The sequence below is a fragment of the Phacochoerus africanus genome, chromosome 4, assembly GCF_016906955.1.
Source record: "Phacochoerus africanus isolate WHEZ1 chromosome 4, ROS_Pafr_v1, whole genome shotgun sequence".
Lineage (NCBI taxonomy): Eukaryota > Metazoa > Chordata > Mammalia > Artiodactyla > Suidae > Phacochoerus > Phacochoerus africanus.
Genome location: NC_062547.1, coordinates 28,082,466 through 28,095,813, shown reverse-complemented (window position 1 = coordinate 28,095,813; position 13,348 = coordinate 28,082,466). Strand labels below are relative to the sequence as shown.

The following is a 13,348-nucleotide window of genomic DNA, read 5'->3' as shown; positions in this document are numbered from 1 at the left end:
GTGTTATCTGCCCTGCTCCTCCTCGTTGTCTGAAACTTCCAGCCAAACAGGGTCACTTGCCACTTTCCAGCGCACTCACACACTTGGGCGTCCAGGTCTTTGCTCCTGCTGTTTCCTCTGCCAGGAAGCCTGGGTGCTCTCTGCACCTCCTCCCCTTTCCTGCCACAGCTCCGCCTGCTCAAGGGCCCCTGGCTCAGCCCAGACCCCCTCCCAGCCATCATTTGGCCAGGGCTCGCCTCTCCCTTTGAGAGAGGGGCTGGCAGGGGGGAAGGGAACAGCTCATTGAACAGCTGACGGGGAAGACGAGGCTCCAGCACCATCACTTTCGGGACCCTAAACTTCCCCGTAAGGATCCATGGAAGTGCTTTGCTGTCCCTACTAGGTGCTAAACTCCTTGACAGGCAAGATCAACTCCTGTCTTCCTCTGATCTGCCTCCGCGGCCTTGGACATAGCTGGCGCTCGGCAAGCAGTGGATTAACGAGGCCTGCGTGGCATTCCTCAGGCTGTGTGTCTGAAGCTTCTCCTCCCCGCTGGGCCTGCAGCTCCAAGTCTACCGCCAAAGCTGCAAAACCATTTAGGCCCTTTTTAAAACAAGCAAGACGACCACAAAATATGTTTACATGACAGGCCGGCAAAACACAAAACACCTGCTGGCCTGTGGCTCAGGACTTGGCAGCTGCAACAAGCAGGGTCCAATATCCACAGCAAATGACTCCCCAGGGCCTGGAGCTTTGCGTTTGCACCACCGCTGTCCTCCTGGTAGGGTTGGCCTTGAGTTCAGAGGGAGGGGTCAGATCTCAGCGCCCACTGCCAGCCTGCTTCTCCTGGAGGGCAGTGAAGCCATCACTGCGCAAGGTGCAAAGGTGCTTTTTCCAGATTTCGTAACTTCTTCCTACCTATTAGTCACCAAGGAAAAGCCTGTGACTAATACGCTTCACCCTGGGGTGTGGGTTATGATTCTCCTCCCCTGCACTCGAAACACCCACTTTGGCAAAAGCAAACATGACTGGTGCATCCAACACAAGTTTGCAAAAAATACGGCAGTGATTAGAATTATGTTATGTGCCTGGCACAGTGCGAAGTCCCATACAGAGACTTTTAGTAAATGTTCACAACCATCCTATGAGGTGGGTCCTCTTTTCAGTCCTATTGCAAAGCAGTGTTTCTCAACCAAGGGCTATCTGGCCCTCCAAGGGACAGCTGCCAAGGTCTGGGGACATTTTTGATTGCTGTGACTGGTGGGCGTAGGGATGCCACTGGCATCTTCGCAGCAGATGGAAGCTGGGATGCCTTTAAGCATCCTCTAGAGCACAGGACAGCCCTGCGACAAAAGTTCTCCAGTTCGAAGTGCCGCAGTGTCAAGGTTGAGAGACCCTATGATAGCGGAAGAAACTAAGGCCCACAGTGAACTTGCGTGGGATGGCACAGCTCAAAAGTGGGGGCACCAGGAATTACACCCAGGCAGCCTTACCCTGTGCTATGTTCTCTGCACTCAGCCAGGAGGCAGCTCGGACATCCTGGGAGCCCTGGGTACGCACGGGCTGCAGGTGCCCCATCTATAAGCACGAGCCTCTCACTTTACAGTAAAAAAAAATGCAGACTTGAAGTAACTTATGCAAGGCCCTGGTGAGAGGTCAGGCAATTTGGGGCCCAACTCACACTTAAAAGCGGAAGCATCTCAGTGCTTGCTCCGCAGATTCCTTCTCTCCCTGAGCTCCTGGCACGGAGATCTCACCAACAGCCCAACACCCTAGGAGTGGACTCAGAGGAAATCAAAGGCCCCTTCAGGAAGGCTTCCCGCCCACTCCAGAGCAAATGAGTTGCCTGCCCTGAGGCCCGTGGCCTAAATATGGGCTCCCTTTGGGTTCTTTCCTGCCGGGGGTCCTCCTTCCCTGGGCAGGAGAGCATCGCGGTGGAGGCCGCTTTCCCCTTCAACGGAGCTCATTGATCACCCGGAGCTGAAACTTGTAAGACCCTCCCTGGGCAGAACAACCCCCACCCCTCAGGAGCAGCAAAAAGACTCCTTAAAGTTGATGGCACCTGCAGGATACACTCTGGGACCACCAGCAAGCAGTTCCCATTATGGCTCAGTGGGTTAAGAACCCAACGAGTATCCATGGGGATGCAGGTTTGATCCCTGGCCTCGTTCGGTAGGTGAAGGATCTGGTGTTGCCACAAGCTGCAGCGTATGTTGCAGACTTGGCTTAGATCCCCCGTTGCTGTGGCTGTGGTGTAGGCTGGCAGCTGCAGCTCCGATTGGACCCCTAGCCTGGGAACTTCCATATGCCGCAGGAGTGGCCCTAAAAAAATAAACAGCCTAACTCAGCCTTGTTTGGAGGAAGATCCACACCTGGGCTTTGATGCCTGGTCTTCAACTTGGTTGTGAAGGCTCCCTGGCCTGAGGGATGTATGTAAACTGCCTGGACAGCAGGCCGTGAACAAACAAGATCTGTAACAGGCACTGCTGTTGATGTGCGTCTGATCCCCGCCCCCACTGGTATGGGATTGAATATGCCCCATTCATCATTACCTCTGTTTCTGTGGTTTTTTGCAGAAAAGGCACAGGCCTAGGACTTGAGCAATACAGGGCATGGTCCTGGCCCAGCCAGTATCATACTATGGAACACGGAGACCCTTCTGTGAAAGGACATCCCGTCCCATGGATTTTCAGGGGCACCTGGCAAGATCCCAGAGGAAAGGAGTTCAAGGAGCTGCACAAAGGTCAGGCCTATCGCTGCAGCAATGGAAATGCGGAAGCACTCGGCCACTGCCCCACCTGGCGAAGGACAGGTGCTGACAGGGTGGTGCAACAGGAGGATTCGAACCCATGTCCCTGGCTTGTTTCAGAACCTTAGGTGTTGTGTGCGTCCCAGGAAGTCTCAGTAGTTGGCTGCCTTGGTGCCAACCTCGGACTGGGGGCAGGTGGGGTGCAACACAGATGCAACCTCTTCTGTGTCCTCAACAAACTGCCCTCAAGGACAGCACTCCAGCCGGGGGTGGGGGGTGGGATTAGTATTGCTATTCTTAGGGGCACAGCAATTGGTATTGCTATTCTCAGGGCAACTCAATCCTCCTGTGGATCTGTTGCCCATGAGACTTCTGCTGTGAAACCCCCACTCTGGGTACCGCACATTGAGAGAATCCTGCCCCAACCTGAAATCCCTGTTTCCATGATTCATCACAAGTGACCTTGGGAACGCTGCTAGAAATTAGGGTATCAAAAGGCTGAAGGATGTCCATATGGTTTGGGTACCCCCAAAACGCTGCCTCTATTCAGCAAGAACTTGAAATTCTCGGCCATGGTAGAAACAAGAGAAGATGCTTCGAAGGGGTCAAAGGATTCTAATGAGGTTCCTGGAATTGAACGTTTTGGGTGGTGATGGGATCAACATGTGCCTGACCGCCATTCATGGAGCCTCTGTTATGTGCCAGACCCAGTGCAGTGCAAGGCACAGGCGTGACAGCCACACCCATGTCAACAGTGTCATGGGACAGACAGACAGACAGACACGGGCAGAAAATGATTCAAGAATCTGCCCTGGGGGCTGTGGAAATTCACCGAGAGGTGGCTCTTCAGTGGGAGGTGGAGGCAGGTAAAGCCTTCTGGAGGAAGCAGAACGAGCTCGCCTTGTTCTAACTACTTAAGGCGGGGTTACATTTTGTTTCTATGGCATTCGAGGGGAAAAAAATATTAAGTGTGCATTTCCAAAGCTTGCTTTGTTTCAGTTTTACCAGCTTTCCGGGCATCAATGAAACAGTCAAAGAGGAGGGAACTTGCCCCCCACTCCCAACCCAGACTACGCAGGTGTGGAAACTTGATTAAACAGCAAACTAGCAGCTCAATTAACCCATGCTCCTGTGGTTATTACATTGATGGAAATCCATCCTGTAATCTCCCTGGTAAATGAATCCTCCAACGAGAAGAGTTTTCGTCCCTGCTGTAGAGGCAGCCCTTTCATTTCTTGGCTGTAAATGAGAGGGTTGGGACTTGCCTCAGCTGATAAATAACTGAGTAATTCAGAGAGGTCCTCAGTCCCTTTCCCCCACCCCAAGAGGTCCTCAGACAGCAGTGGTATTGCTATATTACCTATTACTAATGAAATTTCCATGGGGCCTTCCTCAGCTGCCATTTAAAACAGCCCCAGACTATCCCATCACTTTGTTTTGCTGTTGTTAATGACACTGCTAAAAGTAAACCCCTGTTTATTTTTGCTTGTCTCTTCCATCTGTTTACAAACGTCATAGACCCTCCCCTTCCCCCACTTAATCCACAGGTTTGTTTTTTGTTTTGTCTTTTGTCTTTTTAGGGCCGTACCCACGGCATATGGAGGTTCCCAGGCAAGGGGTCGAATCGGAGCTGTAGCCACCAGCCTGTGCTAGAGCCACAGCCACACGGGATCCAAGCTGCACCTGCGACCTACATCCCCAGCTCATGGCAACACCGGATCCTCAATTCACTGAGGGAGGCCAGGGATCGAACCCGCCACCTCATGGTTCCTAGTCAGATTTGTTTCTGCTGAGCCACGAAGGGAACTCCAAATCCACAGCATTTTTAACACTGGTGTGGGCAGGGTCAGTGCTCAATAAATATTTGTTGAATGAACTGCAACTACTTATTAAGCATTTACTATGTGCTAAGATCTTTAAAGCTATGGTATCACCTAATCCTCACACCAACCTTTAGAGTTAGGTGCTGTTATTATCACCCCCCTTTTTCAGATAACAAAATTGAGGCTTAGAATGGTTAAGAAATACGCTCCAGGTCACTCATACACACAGCAGAGAGGAGCTTCAAATCCTCACTGCTTCCAAAGTTTTCGCCTCTCATCATTATGACAGAGCTACCTTCATGCACATTCTGGCTACTGCTGTGGAGTAAGCATATCCTCACCCAAATCCTAGCATTTTAACCTAGAGTCTCAGAATGGGAGTTTCTCTAATGCCATCCACATTCACGAAAGTGTACCAAGAAAAATGGCCAAGAAGAAACCGGAAGTAATGCTCAGCATCAAAGTGACATACGAAGATGGGGATGGGGGGAGAGGGAGGAAGGAGTGGATGAGACAAGTTTCTATTTTCCGCCAGCTCCGCCTTTAGAAATACTACGCTATTAAAGTGGTTTCTCTACCTCCCATAAGGAAGCCACAAAGATATCATCACTTAATGACATTGCCCTGGGAACAGGGACATCGATACCTAATGAGCAAGCAATATAGAACTCTGGCTGCTCTATGAAGCTGAGATCATGTTTTATAAACACCATAGAACTTTTATCATCCATCTTGGGCTCGGCACAACCATCGCTGCCCAGCACTCTGAGTAAATGGATGGGAAGAGATGGATTAGGGCCCTTAAATTCCTGGTTGAAAGACATTAAAAGTTTAAGAGCCCTATAGAGCTGACTCAGATGCATGCGCCCATGCTGTATAATTAGCAGGAATAACAACAATAAATACAGAATTTCAAGGGAAGGTCAGCAGGACAAGACTTCGAGCCAGCCGTTTCCCACTTAGACTTCAGCTGTGTCGAGGGTAACCTTGCCGGCCTTGGCTTCTTTTACTATGACAGAGGTTTAGGAGCCCTCGTTTTCTTAGCAAGGCAGTTTATGCTTCCCTCTGAGGTCAGCTCTCAGGCATAAGTAATTCATTGTTCCTGTACGAAACATTCATTTCACTTTGTCTAAAGAGACTTGAGAAATCAGCCTGGTAATTGTCTCCTGGGGCCACCCTCCAGTTTTCATGCATAAAAAATGAGCATCCAGGTTACTCAGTGGAAGCAAGTGTGGTCACCTGTCTTGCAGGAGAGCTCCCTGGAGACCGAGGAATGCACAGAGGACACACTTGCTCTGAACATCCCAGAGACATGCTGTCGCATAACCCTGCTGTCTGCTCTACTATGGCTTAAGAAGGATGGTTTGGGGTGGGGGAGGGGAGGGAAGAGGTCAAATCATGGGGTCAAAAGCCCATCCTGTGAAGAAAATTCCAAGGAGTGATGACCCTAGATAAGAAATGGCCCTTTGGAATAAGCCCTTTAGTGGAAGACACCTGTGTTCTAGCAATTTCAGTACTTTCAGGGGCTCCTGGAGAGGCAGCTGCTCTTACTAGCTTCAATTTGCAGTTAGAAAAACTGAGAAGTGCCTCCACCTGAGGGGCACTGGTTCTGCACGAAGGGGATGGATTTGTTTTGTTTGCTATTTGTTACACACCTTTATCCTAGTTTGGCTTATAGGGCCTTGTTGGTTTCTCCTATGAGTTTCCCCTTCTTTGAGTTCAGTCTGGGCCTTCCCTCACCCAAAAGTTCAGAACGCTTCCCCTGGGCTATGAGAATCCCATGGAAATCCCCCCTACACTCCACTTCCTCTCCTGGAGCTCAGGCTCCTGGTGTTGATGCCACAAACCTGGAGGGCAAAACACCATCATCAGCTGTGACATCATCAGCTGAGATTCTGGACTGACCTCAACTCTGCCCTAAGAGGAGGAAAATTAAAAGGCAAGTGCTCTTCCTCCCATTCCAGGCATCTTCTTTTGACAGTGCCAAAATTAAAAACAAAACAAAATCCATGACAGTCAAAATCAGCCATGCTGGTGGATACAGACTGTCTTCAAAATGAGGCCCAAGGTGTCCAATGCTCTCCGTGGAAGCTGGACCAAAGAAAACAAAGCCGTGTTTTTTCCTCTAGTGCCTTGCTTGAACTCTGGAGCCGGCCTCGGTTCAAATTCCAGCTTGTCACATAATGGCTATGTAATTTTGAGCAAATCACTTAACTGCTGGGTACCTCGGTTTCCCCATCTGTATAATGAGAATAATACTCTAGGTACCTACCTACCTAATAGGGTGGCTAGGATTACTTGAGTTAACACAAAGTGCTAAGAACAGTGATTGACCCATTGTTAAGTGCTACTTTTAAGTTTTCGCTATTATGATTATGCTAAACCACGTTTAAACTGGATTTCCTTTATGCCTTTCCAGGACCCACCTGGCCTCTTCCACTGCCTACTTACTTGCCACTGAAAGCTGCCCCAAAATGGTCTTCCCATCAGATTGCAAGAATGTCTAGCCAAAGTACCATTCTAAATAATGGATGGTTTGCTGACTTCCGAAGGTGGAGTCTGGAAGGCAGTTTGCTATTGAAGGTACAGCACACCCTAACCTCTCCAGGGAGGTCAAATGCTTCCCTACCACCCTTTGCAATGAAGCCATGTCATCTTTCAGAGAAATGCAACTACCCAATGGTTTCTTTTCTGGACTTGACACCATGGTGTTGCCCATTTCCCCCACCCCTCTTCCCCATACGTAGTTTACTAACTGGGTCATCATTTCTTTCCGGAAAGCCCATAAGGTTGTGTGTTAATACAAAACAGGGTTTTAGTCAAGTGCTCACTTGGTGAAAGTTTGGGAAGTCAGGTCCAACTACAGATCCATAAAGCAAGGCAGAGCGCGACAAGGCAGTAGTACGCTTCACGCCAAGAGAGGTTTAGGGCTGCTCAAGAGGTTCAATTAGTGAACAGCCGCCAATAGTGACACCACCATGCAGAACAGGTTGCAAAAGATCAACCACGACCTTGCCCCGCAAAAGTCAGTCGCCCAAAGAACACGCTCGGCCAAAAGCCTGTTAATAAACTTCTCCACTGCTAGACCAAACGTCTTCTTTCAGGTCCTGAATTTCTTTTCTTTCGCCTTAGGACATTCACCCCCTGGGTAGCCCAGGGCGGATTCCTCTCCCACCCGTACGAGGGTGAGGGTCGGGAGCCCGTGTGCTTACCATTGGCGTTCTTGCCGCAGATGAGATGCTCATAGGGCTGCAGGACGCCCCAGAGCTCGGCATCATTGTTGATGACCATCTCCAAGGCCTCAGCGGACACCTCTCCGCCTCCAGCACCTCCGCCGTCGGGGCTCTGGCTGGCCAGCACCCTGGCCCGGATCTCCTCTACCAAGTTCTCCATGCAGGCGGTGAGCGAGATGGCCGCGTACTCGTGGATGCGCACGGAGATGCGGGTGTCCACCATCCAGCGGAAGAAGCGACCCACGGAGAAGGTGAGGCCACAGCGTGCCGACTTGCCCCGGCGCAGCCCATCGCCAGCGCTCATGCTGTACAGGGACAGTGCCTTGACGGCGGCCAGGGCGCAGCTCTCGGCCAGTGCCCAACTGTGCACCAGGCGCACGGCGCTCTGCACCTCGAAACGGGTGCACTTGGCGTGCAGCACGCTCAGGCGCTGCGCCTCGCGGGCCACACGGATGAGCGCCCGACGGAGCAGCCCCGCCAAGCGCCTGACCGCCTCGGCGGAGAATAGGGGCAGTCGCCGGGCGCCCGCACCTTTGCGAAGCACCCGGGCCACGTCTCCCTCGGTCCAAGGGAACTCCTCCAGCTCGGGGAGGCGCGGGCAGCGTGAGAAGAGGTCGGCCACCTCAGGGTCCTCGGGCAGCACCGTGTTCACCGTGTCCCAACTGTTGTGGCGGCTGTTCATGGAGCCAGAATAGCACCACCAGGCCGCCCCGCGGTGCTGCTGCGCCGAAGAGTTGAGCGCCTGCGAGTTGGACTTGGAGGACGAGAGACTGAGAGAGCGGCACGAGTCCCCGGCCCCATACCCGGAGTCCAAGGTCAAGTCCTCCAGCGTCTTCAAAGTGGAACTGTACGTCCCGGCCATTGGGAGCCTGCCGGGGGCGGCCTCGTCGAGCGAGGGGCGCTCACAACTCCATGCGCCCTTCCCCAAGTGGGCAGAAAAAGCTCTAAGCTCTCCCGGGCGCCCTCCTTCCTCTGGGCGCCGCGGGGCTCGGCCGCCGCATCGCCCGCCCGCCTGCCCCGGCGGCCGCGGGAAGGTAGGCGAGATTCCCGGCTGCCGGAGCCCCCCGCGTCTGGCGGCCCGATTCCAAGCTGTCACTGGAACGGTCCCCCGCTGCTCGTCCTCAGCACTCCCCAGTCCACTTCAACTTCCCCCAGGCAGAGCGTCTATCCTCCGTAGAGAAGGAATCCCGAGAGAACAGGGCGGCGGCGGCAGGAGAAGGAGGCGGCTCCCGGGGCTGCGCGAGTCCCGGACCAGCCGGCCTGAAAGCGCTCCGCAAACTTCTGCGCTGAGCCGGCCGCCGGCACAGCTGGGTACCCGGCTGCTGCCGACATGCAAATAACCAGCGGCGGGCCCACCAATCATCGGCCGCGACGGGCGGGGGCTGCACCAATGATCTCCCACAGGGGCGGTCACTATGCAGATTGCACTCAGCCGCGGGTGAAACCCCGCGGCGGCGGAGGCGGGGCTGGAGGCCGAGGGTCTGGAAAGGCGGCTGGGAGGATGTTGGAGGAGGGGGGAGAGAAGGAGAATGAGAGAACTGGGAGCTGGGATGTGGGGAGCAGAGACTGGGAAAGGAGAGGTCGAAACGTGAGGCTCAGGAGCCCACGATTTAAAGAAAAATATAAAGGAAAAGCCACTGTGCGCTGTCCTCTTCCCGCCGTCCGGGCTTTGAGTGTTCGCAGCTCCGTTTCGAGCTTTCTGCTGCCGAACACCAATGCTGGCGTGGGTCGCAGAAGGAGGTGGAATAGGGAAGGGGACCAAGCCTGGCGCTCCACCTCTCCGAGGACTTTCTGCCAAGTCCCTCCCTTTTTCTCCGAGACGAAACTCCAGTTGTGTTTAGAGAGAGGAGGAACGCCCCTAACTTGCCTCCTCCCTTCCCAAATCCGTCTGGTTTTCTTGATGTTGCTATCTAGGCTCCAATCAGAACAGAATTTCTTCTTAACCTGGAAACTGATAGACCGACGGGCTCCAGGAGGCCTGCGATTCCGCCCCTGCCTCCCCAGGCACTTGAAATTACACACGTAATAGTCGGAGTATTCCTCTGGGGAGAGGCCCAGATCAGATACTCAAAAGTGTCCTTGACTCCCCTGTTACAACTGTGCAACGCTGCTTGCCATTAGGTGCCTTTCTGACCGAGATGCCAGTGTCCCACAGTGTCTATGTGTAGGGTTATTACTGGAAGAATGTGAAGGTGAGAAACGTCCCTAGCGCTGGCCTGGGATTGGAACACCTGGCTGAATTTAGCTCTTCCTAATGGTGTGACAAGGGAGAAATATATGCATCCCCGCCCCCAGCCCCAGGACTTCCTTCCTCTGAATAAAATGAGAGCTGACATCCAAGAAACACCATTGTAAACCTGTCTCAGATGCGTCCTAATCAGAGCTTTATTGGTTCTAGCAGATCCACGCCCGCCCCACTCCGTCCCGCAGCTGTCCTGTAACTATTCACACACGTGCACGAACGTGCATGTGCTGTGCCCCCTCCAGTGTGAAACCGCAAAATCAAGGAGACTGCGCGAGTTTCCCCCAAGTCAGCCTCCTCCCGCACTCTGGAATAGAATAGCTCCTTTGTGCTGTATCTTACATGGCCCTGACCTTGGGCCTTGAGTTGATACGAACTAGAAATGTCTGGTTTGTCTCTTCTTAAATTAACTGGCTTTTCCTGTGAAACTCCTTTTTCATGGGCAGTTTTGCCTGATTGTTTTTTCCTGCGGGTCTTTATTTATGCAACATCGCCGCCTCGTGGTTAAAACTGGGGACGGCGTCAAGGGTGGGCGTACTAATGGAACCACCCAAGTCCGCAGAGTCTAAATCAAGAGAAGACACAAAACTACATCTTAAGGAGGAGCGACAAGTCGAAGTAGGTAAGGAGGTTCAACTTGTCAAAAATGCGAAAACTCATTTGATGCAATTTAAAATGAACTAGGGGAAATACAACAGCATTAAGGCAAATATCGCCCTCTAACGGATATTTAGAGGAAATAAAATACAGTTTTTTTGTTTGGGTTTTTTTCCTACCTTTTTTCACTTTGTTGTGCATTCCCTTAAAAAGTTATGCAAATGACTTAACTGGAAATTTAGGGCAGAGAACTCAATGAATGGAAAGGTTATCTGGGAAACTATGTGAAATATTTCTTGGGGAAAGAGCAGGTGGGGTTAAGTTACTTGATGACCAGAAGTGTAAAAATAATCAACCATGCCTGTAACCAAATTTCAGAATCCTGTGGATGTTAAATTGCACCACAAGCATTTGTTCAGAAAAATTCAGTCATGGGAAATGCTACTGGACAAACAACAGGAGTTTTCTTAGTAAATTGCACAGAAAGAAATAGATGGAGAGGAAACCTATACACTGAAAGAGACTTAGAAGACATGCCAGGTAGTTCTCTTCGTGGTTCAGAGGAAATGAATCTGATTAGCATCCATGAGAATGCAGGTTTGATCCCTGGCCTCGCAAGGTGGGTTAAGGATCCAGCGATGCTGTGAACTGTGGTGGAGGTCGCAGATGGAGCTTAGATCTGGCGTTGCTGTAACTGTGGTGTAGGCTGGCAGCTCTAGCTCCAATTGGACTCCTAGCCTGGAAACCTCCATTTGCCTTGGGTGTGGCCCTAAAAAGACAAATAAATAAATAAATAAAAATAAAGAAGACAGCCAATCACAATGTGTGGAACAGAAAAAACATTTGACAAAGTCCAACATCCATTCATGGTAAAAAACTCTTACCAAAGTGGATATAGAGGGAACATACCTTAACATAATAAAAGCCATTATGACAAACCCACAGCAAAAATAACACTCAATGGAGAAAAGCTGAAAGCCTTCCCACTAAAATCTGGAAGAAGACAAGGATGTCCACTCTCACCATTTTTATTCAACAGAGTAAGTATTGGAAGTCCTAGCCACAGCAATCAGACAAACAAAAGAAATAAATGGCATCCAAATAGGAAGAGAAGAGGTAAAACCGTCACTGTATGCAGATGACATGATACTATATATAGAAAACCCTGAGGACTCAACCCAAAAACTACTCGAAATGATCAACAAATTCAGAAAAGTAGCAGGATATAAGATTAACGTTCAGAAATCTGTCGCATTTCTGTATATTAACAATGAAATGTTAGAAAAGGAATACAAAAATATAATACCTTTTAAAATTGCACCCAAAGTAAAACTATCAGTATTTGCAGATGACATGATACTATACCTAGAGAATCCTAAAGACTCTACCAGAAAACTGTTAGAGCTCATCCACAAATTTGGCAAAGTCACAGGATACAAAATTAATACACAGAAGTTGATGGCATTTCTATACACTAACAATGAAAGAGCAGAAAGAGAAATTAGGGAAGCAAATCCATTTACCATTGCATCCAAAAGAATAAAATACCTAGGAGTAAACCTACCTAAAGAGACAAAAGACCTGTAATCTGAAAACTGAAACACTGATGAAAGAAATCAAAGATGACACAAACAGATAGACATACCATGCTCTTGGACTGGAAGAGTTAATATTATCAAAATGACTATACGACCAAAGGCAATATACAGATTCAATGCAATCCCTATCAAATTAGCAAGGACATTTTTCACAGCACTCAAATAAAATATTTTAAAGTTTGTTTGGAAGCACAAAAGACCCATAATAGCCAAAGACATCCTGAAAAAGAAAAATGTAGCTGGAGGAATCAGGCTCCCAGACTTCAGACTATACTACAAAGCAACAATCATCAAAACCATATGGCACTGGCACAAAGACAGAAATATAGATCAGTGGAACAGGATAGAAAGCCCAGAATTAAACCCACACACCTGCAGCCAACTAATCTATGACAAAGGAGGCAACGATATACAATGGAGAAAGGACAGCTTGTTCAATAAGTGGTGCTGGGAAAACTGGACAGCCACATGGAAAAGAATGAAATGAGAACACTCCCTAACACCATACCCAAAAATAAACTCCAAATGGATTACGGACCTAGATATAAGACCAGACACTATAAAACTCTTAGAGGAAAACATAGGCCAAACACTCTCTGACGTAAATGACAGCAACATCTTCTCAGATCCACCTCTTAGAGTAATGACAGTAAAAACAAAAATAAACAAATGGGACCTAATCAAACTTTAAAGTTTCTGCACAGCAAAGGAAACCCTCAACAAAACGAAAAGACAACCCACAGAATGGGAGAAAATCTTTGCAAGTGCATCAGCTGACAAGGGATTCATCTCCAAAATTTATAAACATCTTCTGCAGCTCCATACCAAAAAAACAAACAACCCCATCAAAAAATGGGCAGAAGATATAAACAGACAATTCTCCAAAGAAGACATACAGATGGCCAAAAAAACACATGAAAAGATGTTCAACATCACTCATTATTAGAGAAATGCAAATCAAAACCACGATGAGGTACCACCCTACACCAGCCAGAATGGCCATCATCAAAAAGTCTACAAACAACAAGTGCTAGAAAAGGTATGGAGAAAAAGGAACCCTATTACACTGTTGGTGGGATTGTAAATTGGTGCAACCACTGTGGAAAACGCTATGGAGATTCCTCAGG

The 13,348-nt window shown here is 49.7% G+C and overlaps 1 protein-coding gene across 1 annotated transcript in view; it reads right to left on the bottom strand.

Annotated features, from left to right (window-relative positions):
* The window catches only part of ABTB2 (ankyrin repeat and BTB domain containing 2), a 202,579-nt gene extending 193,496 nt beyond the window's left edge, over window positions 1-9,083 (bottom strand). The window contains exon 1 of the mRNA XM_047776024.1: window positions 7,764-9,083. Within this exon, the coding sequence (XP_047631980.1) occupies window positions 7,764-8,646 (883 nt within the window). The 5' untranslated portion in view covers window positions 8,647-9,083. The remainder of the gene's footprint in view (window positions 1-7,763) is intronic.
* Between the last annotated feature and the right edge of the window lie 4,265 nt (window positions 9,084-13,348).